The sequence below is a fragment of the Cryphonectria parasitica genome (assembly GCF_011745365.1).
Source record: "Cryphonectria parasitica EP155 unplaced genomic scaffold M406scaffold_4, whole genome shotgun sequence".
NCBI lineage: Eukaryota > Fungi > Ascomycota > Sordariomycetes > Diaporthales > Cryphonectriaceae > Cryphonectria > Cryphonectria parasitica.
The window spans coordinates 463,439-478,093 of record NW_024468912.1 but is presented as its reverse complement, the minus strand read 5'-3'; the positions used below and the strand labels follow the sequence as shown (position 1 = coordinate 478,093).

General features: G+C 52.2%; 3 protein-coding genes across 3 annotated transcripts; all 3 read right to left on the bottom strand.

Moving 5' to 3' along the window:
- Nucleotides 1-748: 748 nt before the first annotated feature.
- Nucleotides 749-1,825, bottom strand: M406DRAFT_329292 (LCCL domain-containing protein; the record flags this gene model as incomplete). The annotated part of the gene is made up of 1 exon (XM_040920411.1): nucleotides 749-1,825. One exon carries the CDS (start codon nucleotides 1,823-1,825, stop codon nucleotides 749-751), a length of 1,077 nt encoding a protein of 358 aa, XP_040776338.1.
- Nucleotides 1,826-4,032: 2,207 nt separating this feature from the next.
- On the bottom strand, nucleotides 4,033-5,599 carry M406DRAFT_338853 (MFS general substrate transporter; the record flags this gene model as incomplete). The annotated part of the gene is made up of 4 exons (XM_040921396.1): nucleotides 4,033-4,322; nucleotides 4,438-4,775; nucleotides 4,844-4,941; nucleotides 4,994-5,599. The coding sequence occupies 4 exons, from the start codon at nucleotides 5,597-5,599 to the stop codon at nucleotides 4,033-4,035; spliced, it is 1,332 nt and encodes a 443-aa protein (XP_040776337.1).
- A 1,270-nt stretch (nucleotides 5,600-6,869) lies between these two features.
- Nucleotides 6,870-14,597, bottom strand: M406DRAFT_338852 (uncharacterized protein; the record flags this gene model as incomplete). The annotated part of the gene is made up of 4 exons (XM_040921395.1): nucleotides 6,870-6,904; nucleotides 6,976-7,383; nucleotides 7,423-13,791; nucleotides 13,877-14,597. 4 exons carry the CDS (start codon nucleotides 14,595-14,597, stop codon nucleotides 6,870-6,872), a joined length of 7,533 nt encoding a protein of 2,510 aa, XP_040776336.1.
- Between the last annotated feature and the right edge of the window lie 58 nt (nucleotides 14,598-14,655).

Sequence of the window (14,655 nt, the reverse complement as noted above, 5' to 3'; positions counted from 1 at the left end):
TGCAGACAGGAGAGAAGACGGCGACAAAGGCTTCAAGTCGGTAGCCAATGTATGCAGGTGATGGTTCTGTTTCATCTCCCATTTTCTGAGTCCTCAAATAGGGCCGTGTATGCAAGTGGAGGGAACATTGACATGACACAAAGCAGGTTGTTTATTATGATGTTGGAGCAGAGGAGAAGAGAAAAGCTTGCATAACTACGTGCCCCAGAATCGTAGAGCAAAGGTATGGTTGAGTTTATAGAAGGAAACTTGAAAGAACAGGAAAAAGAACGTTCTCAGAGTCCCTGCTATATATAGATTTGTGGCAGCAACAAACGCCTCCATTAATACCTAGTCGCGTATAAAGTAGGCAGGTTGACTCTTGGGCCCCACATACTCGAGAACGTGGGGTCAGAGATGGTGCATTTATCTGCACATTGGATTGCGTTTTGTATGACCGCATTTGGGGGCTGGTGTTCTGAACTACGGAAACCGTCTGCTTGAACCGTTCGCAGGATTAAACGAAGACGCTAGAGGCTCGAAGAAGTGCAGCCACATCTGATATACCTACCAACCTAGGAAGGTCTCTACCTGGCCCAGGTCACACAGTTGCATGTGGCGCTGGTTCAAAGGTATAGAGCAGCCGTCTCTTTGGGGGATTAATAGAATAATCAAGTTCATTACTACCCCATCTAGATGACAAAGTAATCAAAGCCATGTGAAGCTTATGCAAGTAAGCCATGAGATTAACAAAGCAGTTGCCACCTATCTATATCTCAGCCGGAATACCTGTCCAGGTCCCATTCGTGAACCAAGTCCCCGGTTGTGAGTACCCCAAAACCTTCCCATCCTTGATGTATCCGAAACGGATGTAGTCAACAAAAGCCTGTGGCGTCCTCTGCCAAAAGAACGAGCCTTCCGCCTCCCCATCCTTGAGCTCATTCTTCGTACTATCGCGGAAGCGTCTTGCCCTCTCCACATCGTTCAGAAGCATGCTGATTCCATCAACATCTGCTGGGATGGGCTCAGCCCAGTTCAGAGTGATGTTGGAAATCGTGCCCATGTAAATGACCGGCTCGAGCATTGCTGGGGTGCGAACCTTGCCACCGGCATCGGGAACCGGTACGGGCGTGGAAGACCGCGACCATAGACTGCCGGCGCTGAACCTCTGCGAGCTGCTTACATGCGCGTATATGACTGCGAGAGACCACACAGCCCTGACGGCGGTGGAGCTGGTCGCCCTCCAGATGAGCCCCGTGTAGGCGACTGACACATAGGGCAGCACCCAACTCGTCTTCCTTGCCGTCGGACACGTCATGTCGTCCGAATCAATTGTGAATTTGAACGACTTTGGGAAATACGTCTGCACGTTAATCGACTCGATGCCGTACATGTAGGAATCTGAGAACGAATTGGTTGTGCCCAGAAGCTTGGCCACGCCGCATCCACCAGTGGCGTCATCTACCACGCCGGCATGGACGGCCGCAGGACAGATGTATGAGTCGCCTCTGTAGATAGGTCCGCCGATGACCAGAGGCCTATTGAGGATCTCCTGATTGCCGACAAGATGAGGTTTGCCGGTGACGATGCCGTCGCGGATGCAGTTAGATGGGCATTGAAAAGCGATGTGGTGGTTGTTGAATGGCTCGCACTTTGCTCCGTCCATACCGCAGTCATCTGGCGCCCATAGTGTGTCTGTACAGGAGAGCTCCTTCACTGGAAGTGGTTCCGATGAAGAGGTGGACCAAATCCGTGGGAGTCTTTCGTCGGAGAAGATCTTGAAGATGACAGCCCAAGTCAGCCATAGTAGGGCGACGAAGGTGATATTGTGAAGTTTGGTCGGCATTGGCTATTATTTCAGAAGAGTTCTTTTCTTGCTTATGAGCTTAGTTTCGTGGTGATTATAGAATGACCCGGTATGTATGAAGGGACACAATCAAATGATACTGTAGGCCTCCGTCGACTTTTGAAGGGCAAAGCTGCATATTTGAGCTCATACGCCTGAAGGCAGAATTTCGAGAGGTTGGGAAAAGGACAGGTCATACAGTCATCAGCCGGCGCCTGGTCGTGGTGTAATCTGTTTCAGAAATGTGTGGTGTTTCGGTGTTTGCTCCTTTGTCTGTGCACTTCTTCTTGAGCTCAAACCATTCGTCCGAACTATCAACCTTTTAGCTTTTAGTCTTCTGGCACGGGCCGGGGCTTCAGACAAGCCAGAAGAAAAAAAGCTGTCACCTCCCAAATCTCTGAAATAATAATAACAGCTTGCTCCTCTGGAAAGGAACTGCACGAATATGAGGCAGAATATTGTTTCGTCGGAGCCTCTCAATTCAGATCACAGAGGAGATTTCAGATTATGCCAACCAATATCACATCTTCATTAGATGTCGCCTATCCAGGAAATAGGCCCGGCGCAATGGGAACACATGTCCTGGTCAAAAGTTCCCTCTGTACACCAATATCCAGGGTTTCGATTTGGGTGACTGGAGCTGTCTATGTCGCATTCGACAGGGCGCCAGAGTCGAATAGAGATGCCCTCTTCGCCGGGTTCTCTGAGGCCGAAGTGGAAGTCTTTTTGGCCAGGCCACAAGCCAGACATATCAACCTTTGCGAATATACTCCAAGGCAAGCCCACGATAACTTTTTCCAGCCTGGGATTTGCCAAGAAGTAGGCTCGTATCGTTTCGTCTAGGGGCTGGAGGATGACCGTTTCCACCAGCTTGAACACATCGGCGCGCGGAACCTCATAAATACTCTTTCCCGGGTACCAATTGCCATTCAGTGTGATGTGTAGAAAACGAAGGTGAGGCAATGCTGTAGGGATGGATTGCAGCAGATCTAGAAAGGTGAACCAGCCAGAAAAGCGCGCATCGGTCGAGGCATGTTGCTCAGGGTCTGGCGGCTGGATAATACCGCCCAGATCCCAAGTCATCTCTGCCGCGCTCAACAAGGTGAGATGATCTGCCTTTAGAAGCTGGCTCAGATTCTTGAGAAGATCCATACTCGAAAAATTGAAACCATTGGTTCCATAGAGTACTTGGATTCCTTCAACATACCTATATCATAGTCAGTCAAATCTCAGAATGAATAATCTTCCCTAAAGGCGCAAGGGCTGCACACAAGTGACTCACGCTTGACGACAAGTTCTCATCCATCCCATGGCTCCCACACGACATTTCAGTGGCTTTTCTCCAGACCAGTCGCCACAAGCATGAGCGTCAGCGTGCAGGTGATCGAGATGTCTGACACATTGGTCTTTACTGGGAGGCGAGGTGGATGTCTCTCCGACCCTTTTGCCTCTCACACGCCACTCTGGATCCCTGTGGCAGACACAGCCATACCATTGCCAGTCCAAATCGGGAGCTGCGCTGTTATCACGATGTCGACCGCCACGTCTACCGGGGCACAAGCGCAACCCAACGTGCATAATGCGATCACCGAATGCCTCGATGAGGATCATGCGTCGGATGTCTGGGGGCAGACGTTGGAAGAATGGGCTGTTGGCTGTCACCTTCGTACCATCTCTGAGTACCTCTGCTTGCTTGCCTCGAGAAGCCGGTATAGCCTGCAGCACAGGGAGCGGCGGGATGATCCGACCTTGCTGGTCGCGTTTCAGATCATCAGTTCGGACGGTACGTTGTTGTATTTTGCGCTGTATCCATTGTGAAAGTTTGCCTGTCATTATAAGGCAAAGTGAGAACTCGACTGTGGTCAGTCTCTAGATAGGTATAAGTGCAACAAAACCTTGGGCAAGCTGTAGTGGTCGCCTACCTTACATAGCGATCAAATATGTATTTTAAGCATCGAATCCTTCTTGCCAAGCTCGCCCCAGCCTATCTGGGATACTATTGCCCCATAATTAGGCTCGGATGTAGAGCCTCAAGCCCCGGAACGAGCAGCCGCATCGGGTGAGATCCTCCCGCAGCAGAACCCAAGTCTCGCTAATTCAGGGTCCTTGGCACATCGTACACACCAGCAGATCTTTGGAAGAGCGCCGATAAAGGAAACATCTTTCCCTTGTGTAGGTAAAATTCATTATGTACAATAATAAAGTGCTTAGACAAGTGACAGACTTCTCGTCAACTCTAATTCCGGATGAGAAGTTTCCTGCAGCTTCTTGCTGAAGTTGCTACGAGCCCTGATCTTCTCTCCCCAGATGATGAAGCCAAATGGCACAAGACTGAGCCCACAGCTGATAAAGGCCAGCAAGGAGCACGACCAGGCAATGCCTAAACCATCAACCATACTGTCCACTGCCAAGGGGATCACAGCGCCTGCAACACTTCGGGCAGCGGCACAGGCTGCCAGCGCGGACGAGGCAAAGATCCCATATGCATCTGAGATGTCTAGGTACAGGATCATATAAGTTAGCAAAAAGCGGTAACCTTGGGTGGGCCATCTTCTCGCTTTTCCCCCTCTCTTTGTTTTTTTCTTCTTTTTTTTATAAGGGAATGAACTCACAATTGATCATCGCCATGAAAATCATCTGGTACGCAACACCATATGGGACCATGGAGAGCAAAGGAACAATCCAGGGGATGGACGGTTTCGATGTCCAGCCTAGCCACAGGAGGGCAACCACAAAGAGCGGGCCACCAATGCATGCAATGGGCAGCCGCAAATACTCGGCCTGCTTGTGTGGGTGTTTCCGAACTATCCCCTGTGCATATCGATCGTACAGCAGTGAGACTGCCACAGTGACGACCGAGCCTGCAAACATGATGACGAATGCGAGACCAGACTCGCCTGCCGTGAAGCCGTAGATGCCCTCAAAGATGTCTGGGAAGATCTCGAGCAGCCTGGTGGTCAATGAATCATTAGTATTGTCTAGTGCTGAAGGGTCCTGATGAGAAAGGGGGGGGCTTACATATAAAATACAGAGTACACGAAGGCCATGTAAAGGCAGGTCAAGGAAACAAGCATCTCGGTGAACATGAGATGAATTGGTCTCGTGGTTGTGATTTTCTAATATGTTCATTGTTAGATGGCCCGGTAGGATTGAAAGAAGTCTACTAACCAAAGTAACGAGCAGACTCAGCCTTTCTTGGTCTGCAGGAGCTATATATCTATCACTGCCCTTCTCCTTGTTCAGCTTGGCCGCCCTGTCTCTCAAGATCTTGGTGGCCAGCGTTTCCGGCTGCAAAAGGACAGCAACGAGACAAATGCCCGACAGCATCATGGCAGCCCAGAAGCCCCACGTCCACGAATATTGGTATGTGTAGCCAGAAATGACAGGGCCTGCCAGGGGACCAACAAGCGTGGCTGTCGACCAGATCACATTGGCCCTGCCTCTCGCCACCTTGTCCTCGTCCACATCCGCAATGGAACCGCCTGTCACGCTCATGGGGGGTGAGGCAAATATGCCAGACAGAACCCTGAAGACGAGGAGGGCAGCCCAGTTCGGGGCCAGGGCGCAGGCCATGGTGAAGATGATGTACAAGCAGAGGGTCCACACGAGGACGGGCCGGCGGCCGTACTGCTCGCTCAGGGGCGCGAAGACGAGCGGGCCCAGCACGAAGCCGATTAGATACATCGTGGCCGGGAGTATAGTCTGTGATCCATTGGGGACGTGGAAGACTTTCTGCAGGGCTGGGATTTCGTTGGATGCTACGGATGATCCCATGGTCGAATTGATCGACAACAGGGTTCCGACGATGACAACATATGTTTTCTTGGCCTGACAGACGCCCAAAGTTAGTAAATAATATTCCAGCCATCCTGGATATAGCAATTATCCTTCCTCTCCGCCGTGCTCTTTAGACTTACCTGTGACCAATTGTGAGGGTTCCCTGTATCTTTGGGCTGGAAATTCACGACAGTCACATCGCTCACCGATAGTCGGCCATCGCTACCGGAACTCGAGTCTGTCGAAGGTACTTCATCGTCCTCGACCTCAGCAGGTGGTGTTTGCTGCTCATCTTCGGTCTTTTGTCTCGTCAGCTCGGTCTCGTGATGCATGATTCAGGAGATCATCGATCCGTACACGATGTTTTTTTTTTTGACAAAGAGAGCCTGCGGATCACCCGTTGGACGCCCGCAAGAGAGGACAAAAAATTGGCCGCGCAGAGGCCATGTTTATAAGAGGAAGTTCCTCGCCCTCGTCAGCTTCTTGAGAGTCGTGTTGGTTCCACATTTCTGGGCCTCCTTCGGACTCAGTATCTCGCCACTATTGCAGGCACTGTGGAACCCGTCCAGCGGACGGGACCGCCGTGTGGAACAACCCATAACTATGTATATCCGGCACGGTAGACCGGACTTGGAGTTGGCTTGTTGTTGAAAGAAGAGGCTTATATGCCAGAGCATTGACTGTGTGTTCTTCAGTCTCTAGTGTCCTAGTTGGAGACAATATGCATGTTGCGGTAGAATAAACTTCTTGACTAGAGCCGCAGTCTCCTTTGAGGCTTCGGATGGAACCCCTCCGGTTTGGTGCGGCTGGCGGCGGAGGCTTCAGGCGTAGATGGGCCCATTGTATCATACCTGATTTTTTTTAGTGATTGGGCCACCCAAACTTTCATCGGCAGTTAGGGAATATATTATTCCCGTTCGGTGTATTTATTCAGCCTCATGACGTTTCATATCCACCTCTTGAGATAAACTTGACGCTGGGTTTTTTTAAATTGATATTTTGTCTAGCTTAAGGAATGGGTTAAGGGGGGAATAATCTCAGTACTTTCTAAAATTTGCTGCATAGTTGTCATCGAATAACCTTCAATCGAACCCTGGTTTAGGACTCGGCTCTTGGAACTTAGATGCAGAGAAAAGGCAAAAGTTACACTGGTGGGTTCAAAAATCAACTGCGATGCATTATTACTATTTTCTAACAATAACTAAGAAAGCATCTAAACGCATATTACTCGACTCTGTTGCTATAAGCCTCGATAAAAATACAGTAGTCAAGACTTGATCTTCTGGGCTATCTCATGACACACTAAACAACAAAAGTCAGCATAACTCAAGCCAGACTGGCTCGGCAGAGGAAGGGAGAGAAAAACAACTTACAGCTGAGAATACTCGACGCGCTCAGAATCTTCATGACCGGGACATCAGTACCGACGGTCTTGTAGAACCAATTCCGGATCTCGACCGCGGCAAGAGAGTCGACACCCATTTCCGTGATGCTATTTCCCGCATGGGCGCTGTTGGCAGGGAGCTGCAGGGTAATCTCCATCCGGCGGCAGAACGATGCCACGAGGTAGTCCGTCGCAGCCTCCAAAGTCTCTGCGTCTCGGATCAGGTCCTTGACTTGCTTCTGCTGGCCATCGCCCTGTTGGGCCGCGACACCGCCCTCGCCGTCGTCGCCTCCATCTTCAGGGAGTGTATAGTGACTGAAGCGCAGATCACGGTGCCAGTGCTGAGGATTTGCGTCGTTGATCCGGTAGCGTGCCAGGCCGGTAGTCAGGTCGATGACTTGTTCCTGTTCTTCTTCCTTGACACCACCACCCTTGCATGGACGACCAGCGTCAATGGCCTCGATGAACATGTGATGGATGTCACGCTCCGAAATGGGCGGGTATCCGTCGCGCTCCAGCCCGCCGTAGATCTGCTGCCTCTCACGAGCAAGCAGGCCAAGACCATAAATCACTCCAATGTTCAGCACCGAGGCTGCCAGGTTTCTTCGACGCCGGCTGACCGCCAGGCCGTTCATGAACATGTTGGCCGCCGCATAGTTGGACTGGCCCGCGTGACCGCCGATGGCCGCAAAGGACGAGGTCATGATGAAGAATTCCAGGTCTGCCGAATCAAACACCAGGTCGAGGTTCCGAGAGCCCACTGTTTTAGGCCGCATAACACGGTTCCATGTGTCCATGTCCATCTGCGCAAAGACCCGGTCGTCCAACACCATGGCGCCATTCACGATGCCTCCGACGGTGGGCGTCTCGTTGGTGCCGCCTGTGGTCGCCGCCAGTGCGCGGACATCCTCCAGGACGGTGATATCGCAGCGCGCCGTGCGAACGTGGGCGCCCTCTTCTTCGTTCAGCTCCGTCACCCAGGCAGGGTTCATGTCGGGGTTCCGGCTGGCAACAATGATGTGGCGTGCGCCGTGTTCAAGGAAGAGTCTGCAGATGCTCTGGCCAAGATCCCGAGTGAGACCAAACAGGATGTAGGTTCGGTCGCTGCGGAGTGACACGGTCTGCACAAGTGGCGCGACAGGCAGCTCAATGTCACGTTGTGACTTCCAATCGACCAACGCGGACTGTGGCGTGGGTACAGCTGGCTCGAGGAGATGAGCCGGCGTGATGAAAGACGAGGATGGCATCTGGCTGGAGTCTTCCGACATTAGCCTGAAGGCAAGATTCGTGGCCATTTCCCAGATGGCAACTAGCAACTTGTCCTCTGTGGCGTTGACGAGGTGAGAAGACATGTCCAAGTGTAAATTGGCCCTTGAGACAGTATGGTATTCAACTTGACCGCCTAAAGTGGTCAATGTCCTCGAGAGTTGGTCTTCTTCTGGCAGAAAATCGAATACGGCACATTCAGGCGCTTGTACACATTCACCACACTTGGGCAGTGCACGGCGAACCTCCTTGACACCAGCCAGTGGGTGAACATGAGTAACGAGAGTGTCCTTCACTGGAGCCTGCTCGAGCGTTGACTTGTGCTGTCGAGACCATGGATGCATGTGGAGTCCTTTTCCGCCGTAACCCTCCGATGCCAGAATGTGTACAGCTTGCTGAAGAAGCGGTGGCGGTTCGATCAGAACGAGACAGGGTTTGGTGGCATCCATGACTATTTGGAGAGCAGCCAAGACCGTGGAGAGGACAACGGTCATGCGTGACAAGTCAACGTTGAGCATGGAAATTTCCCTGCACAAAGAGGCGTCTATGTCGACGATCGAAGCGAGACTGCTCGTAAGACCCATCACGAGGTTGCTGTCGTCGACAGTTCTCCCAACACAGAGATGCATTGGTCCATGTTCACCAATCGCAAAGGATCGTACGGAACTGTACTCGGCATATGTAAGGACTGAGCCAGTCGGTGCCAAAGTGTGTCCGACATCCAGGGCTTTGTACCGTATCGATCCCGGCCTATCTTGATTCGGCTCCATGACAATGCAAGACTCGAGCGTGTTGACTGTCGTGGTGACGGATCTGCGATATGCGTTGAGGCGATCAATTGCTGGCCTAAAAGGAAGCACGCGTGGTATGAAACGCCTGCCGTTCTGCATGTGTATCTCAGGCTCGTTGGACCAAACGATCGAGTCGGGTTCCTTGCGCTGGGAAGATTGAGCCCAGAAACCCAGGCGACAGAATGTCTCTGAGATTAGCTTTCCAGAATCATCAAGAGTATCCAGGTCAAGCACCTGCAGTAAGAGATCTGGTGTCTCGGCCTTCAGAGTCCGGGTCAGGCCCAGGGATGCAGCTCGCTCTGGGTCCTCGCGCGCATTTCTGGTGACCCATAGAATGACCATCTCTGGACGCACCAACGATCTCAACGCGTCCAGCCATTTCTCTGACATTGAAGAGCAGATGGCGTCTTCCAGGTCGGTCAGAAAGATGATGCCTGTACAGTTGGCTGCAACCTCGGGCGTAACATCATCTAGCCTAGCCGCTGTGGATATCGAGTTGCAGTAGCCACCAAGACATTGCTCTACTTCTGTTGCAATGCCTTGAATTGCCTGGTTCTCACCTCCGATGATCAATAAATGCTGGGTCGCCAGCTCGTCCGCCCTCCAAGCCAGAGGACTCCTCATCTGGTCGTTGTTGGTGCTGTTATTGTAGGAGGAGACGGTGGCTTGAAGAACGCTGAGTGACATCCCAAGACGAGTAGAGAACTCCGAGTTACGAGGACGCGTAAAGAACTTGCAGGCTTCTTCTGAGCTGGAACGGTCTGGTGGGGTTGCTGGAAGAACCTCCGACGAATCCTCGTCAAGGATGCTAGTCTCAAGAAGTGTGTTTGTGGGTTGTTCGAGGGGCAAATTGATCAAAAGCAGGAAGCCCCCGTCCTTGATCATTCCTCGGATTGTTTCCCACGGGGACCTGGGATCAGAGCCATGATTTCCCGGGGTTGAGACGGACCAAATGACCATGTCATAACGATGAGCTGCTGGAGTTTCATCCAAGTGCTCAGGATTCAAGGCAACGAACTCCTGACGGACCTTCCTGCTGCCCTTAATGGAAGGCATGCGGTCGTACAAGTTGTCCTCCGCCTTGCCGCCAATGGTGTATGTCCTATAGACGTCTCCGAGCCCCTTCAAAATAGGCTCCGTGAAGCCGTATTGAGGATCTGTAACGCCCAGGACGTTCATTCTTGGGTAACGATGAGCTACTTGCCGAACAACCCGCTTGAGGTGTTTCTGGAAACGCAGCGTCTCTTGTGCCTCCTCAATCATCTTTTTCATGGTGCTGAAAACTGCTTCTGGACGATTCACGCTGACGTTGCGGATGTAGTCCAGAGTGAAAAAGTACGGCGAAGTGCGAATGAAATCCTGTACATCTTCCTCATTTGAAAATGACTGGCCTGCCGTGGTTGACGCTGTCATGGTATCTGGTCCAGGGGAAGCCGACATCTTCGGCGAAGCAGGTGGCGTATCGAGCGACGCGGTGAACCGAGATTTGTACGTGTAGTGCTGCGCGACTCGCATACAGCTCTCTGCAAGCGATGGGTCGAAGCCAAGGTCACTAGTCGTCGAGTGAACAATTTCGTCCTCGGGGTCCAGCTCCAGGACGGTGTGGAGATACAACTCGTAATCATCCTCAGGCTTGGTGGATGCGAATGAGGATACAACCAGGCCCTCGATCTGGATTTGCATCTCTCCCAGCTGATTGAAGATTTCCATGTCAGCCGTGATAGTTGCAGCACACTCTCTGGAGTATGGCTTGAAGCTTGTCAGATGCGAGTCCACGGATAGTAGATCGGTGGCACCTGTCATGACCAGTGCGTCACTGTCCAGGCTGAATCGAATCTTTTCGATGTTGGTTGGGAGGAACGACGTCCAGAGCGCCCTGTCTCCAGGGGATGAGAAGGTTGCAAATGCTGTATGGAAACAGGCATCCAGAGTCGCGGGGCTGACCGACAGTCTCGTGCTGTCTGAAGGGTGGCGGCTGTCAAGCGTGGCAGCGGCATAGTTCAGCCGTCTGTCGATGGATCTCAAAGCTTTGAACGGGCCGGTGTATTCCAAGCCAAGACCCTCCATCATCTGGTAGAAGTTGTCGATCTTCACCGGCAGCGTCTCTGCTCGAGATTTCTCCTGGCGACGTGGCAAAGAGTGTACAGGCGTCTCTTCAAGCAGAACATGCAACTTGCCCTGGAAATTCAATTTCATGGGCTTCATGTCGAATGACCTGACCGGGGTAGATGTGAGCTTGAAGTGGCCTTCAAGTTTCTGAGGCTGACCAGATCCGCCTTTCTCAGGTGGCAGCATGGAGAGGCTGAAGAGGGTCTCCACACCCAAGGAATCAGGCTCTAGAGTGATTCCGTTGAGAAACTCCAAGTCCTGCAGTTCGACTATGGTCGTCCTGTAGCCTTCCAGGACAGCTCGAGCCGCGTCCAGGGCCATGACGCAGTATGCTGATGCAGGTAGCAGGGCCTGTCCTTGAAACTTGTGACCCTTGAGCCAGGGGAGTTTGTCCATCTTTAGAATGTTCCGCCACCGCAAGTCGAACTGGGTGTCGTCCATAGTGCGGACTCCTAGGAGCTCGTGTGGTGAATGTTTGCGGAAGTGATACTGCTCAGATGGTCGGGATTCTCTCCAGTGAATCTGAGAATGGTCCCATGAGTAGGACGGCGCATCCAGGATGCGAGAATCGACCAGTGATGGGCAAGCCGAGTCCGAAACAAATCTCCCTATGTCTACAGAGGAGGGGCCAAAATCGGCCCACATCTGCCCAATGAATTCAGCCACGGTCAGGCGGTCTTCCTTGACTCTGCTGAGTACAAACATGTACGGCATCGATGTCCCAAGAACCTCTTTCATGGTCTCAGTGGCTGGTAGTTTCAGCGCTGGATGTGGGCCAACCTCGATGGCAGCGTTGAAAGGTCCACACTCTCTGAGTGCTGCAGCCAAAGCATCCTGGAACAGCACTGGGCAGGTCATGTTGTTGCCCCAGTAACTAACCGCTAAATCTTCAGCCTTTACTTCCTTGAGTGAACCATGGACACTGGAGATCCACTGAGTCTGGTTGCTTGCCGGGCAGGGAGGGTAGATCTCGAAGTGACAATCCTTAAGAGCTTCGCAGTATTCCTCCACAGGCTTGTTCATGTGGAATGAGTGGTATGCAGTGTCGACGTTGAGCACTCTTGCAAAAGTGTTTTGTTCCTTCAAATCACTGGACGCGGCCAGTATCGCGTCGGAATCGCCCGCTAACGTGGTCAAGGTTTGTGAGTTGCTGGCTGCTACACAGATTCTGTCCTTATACACAGCCTGTGAACAAAACTCCTCTGCTTGTTGGCGAGAGAGACCGCAAGCGAGCATACCGCCCTTCTGACCATCCTTGCCTGCAGCTAGGTGTGTGTACCGGCCACGGTAGTAGGAAATCAGCATCGCTTGTCGCTGCGTGATCCGGCCAGCCGCATACGCTGCTGCAATCTCTCCTGAAGAGTGGCCAACCACACAGGCAAAGGAGATGCCAATACTCTTCAGGAAGTCGACGAGTCCGATCTGCAGGGCAGTGCAGAGCGGTTGAGAAATGGCAGCCGTGTGAATTTGGGAATCCTCCTTGCTTATCATGAGTTGTGCCGCGATAGACCAAGCAGGTGGATCGGCGCAGGTCTGAAGGATGGTATCCAAACACTGGATTGTGTTGCGATAGACTGAGCTGACTCTGTATAGCCCCTTGGACATACCAGCGTATTGGGCCCCTTGTCCTGTAAAAATACCAAGTATCCTGGGCTGAGGGTGCAATTGCTTCTGAAGAATAGCAACAGAGTCCATGGCAGCAGCGCCTTGAGCAAGATCTCCTGCAGTGATGGCCACACGGTAGTTGTGTACAGTGCGGCTGCAATAGAGATGCCACGCAAGCTCTTTATGCCCGATATTACTATTATTGAGGATGAATGCTCTGTAATCATGCAGCATACCACGAAGCGATTTCTCACTGGCAGCAGAGAAGAGCAAGGGTAGCGTCATATCCGAGTCCATGTTGCTTCCAGTCCCAGCGATGGCGACCGAGGATGACGCATTGGAAAGCCGCTCCGACAACTCTGGATTGAATGAGTGTGCAACAGTATTGTGAATGTCCGGGTTATAAACCTCAATGATTGCATGTGCATTCGTACCCCCAAACCCAAAAGAGTTGACAGAGGCTCTGCGAGGATGCCCTGAAGCTGGAGCTGGCCACTCCGCTGACGCGGTGGGGACGTGAAGGCGATCAGAAAAGGGCATCACTGTTGGACTCAGCGATTCCAGGTGCAAGTTGGGAAGAATAGATCCAGCCTTCAGGCACTGCACCACCTTGAGCAGCCCTGCCAAACCAGCAGCACCCTCGGTATGGCCGATGATTGTCTTGACGGAACCAACCAGCAGTTTCTGCTCGCTGGATGCGGGTAGTTTGCTGCTATTCTTGTCCTCGCTTCCACTAAAGAAGGCATCGTAGATGGCGCGAGCCTCAAGGGGGTCTCCAACAGGTGTGCCTGTCCCGTGAGCTTCGAAAAACTGCGGTCTGTGCTCGGGATCGGTGGTGTCGAGACCGGATTTGCGGTAGGTTTCTTTGATGAGAGCAGTCTGTGCATGAGGATTCGGCATGGTTATGCCTTTTGTTCTTCCGTCCGAGTTGACGCCTGTCTCTCGTATTATCGCCTGTATATTGTCGCCATCGGCTAGAGCTCGGCTCAAGGTCTTGATGAGAACGGATACAACACCCTCTCCACGTGCGTAACCTATTATGTAGAAAGAATAGAGTAAGTCAGCCATAGCTCCAAAGAGTTGAATCAGAGTCACGACTGGGGAAACAATACAACTAACCGTCAGCCTTTGCGTCCCACATGCGGGAATGCCCAGTCGGACTGAGCATATGCAGGTTTGACTCGGCAATGAATTGTTCCGGGGTAAGCATCAAATTGACTCCAGCAACACAAGCCATTGTGGTCTCTCCGGACCGAAGAGACTGTACAGCCTGGTGCAAAGCGACGAGGCTTGCGGAGCACGCTGTGTCAATTGTCATGGATGGTCCATGGAAGTCGAAGAAGTACGAGACGCGGTTGGCGATGTTGGATCTGGCGTTCCCGGTGGCAGCATACTGGGAGGCGTTGAGATCGTCCCGGGAAGAGAGCGTGTGGTAATCGTCTGTCATCACTCCGGCAAACACAGCAACTGGCTGCCCTGCGTATTGCTGAAGAGTGTACCCGGCTGACTCGAGCGACTCATAGACCACTTCCAAAAGCAAGCGCTGCTGTGGATCAATGGCCTCGGCCTCCTTGGGAGTAATATTGAAGAACTGGGCATCGAACAAGCGGTGGTCTTGCTCCAACCAGTAGGCCTTGACCGAGTTTGTAGTGCCATGATATTCACCGTCTTCATGGAAGAATGCTGTGCTGGAGAACCTGCTCGGAGGAACCGGGCGAGATAGGTCTTCAGGCTTCGAATGCTGTTTCCAGAGTTCATGGGGGGATTTGATGTTGCCTGCAAAACGACAACTGCTTCCAACGAGCGCAATAGGCTCCAGTAGTGGCCGTGGATAAGGCATGTCCAAATACGTGCTTGGTATCCTAATATGGGTAGTTCTTGGTGGTCACACTTGTTAG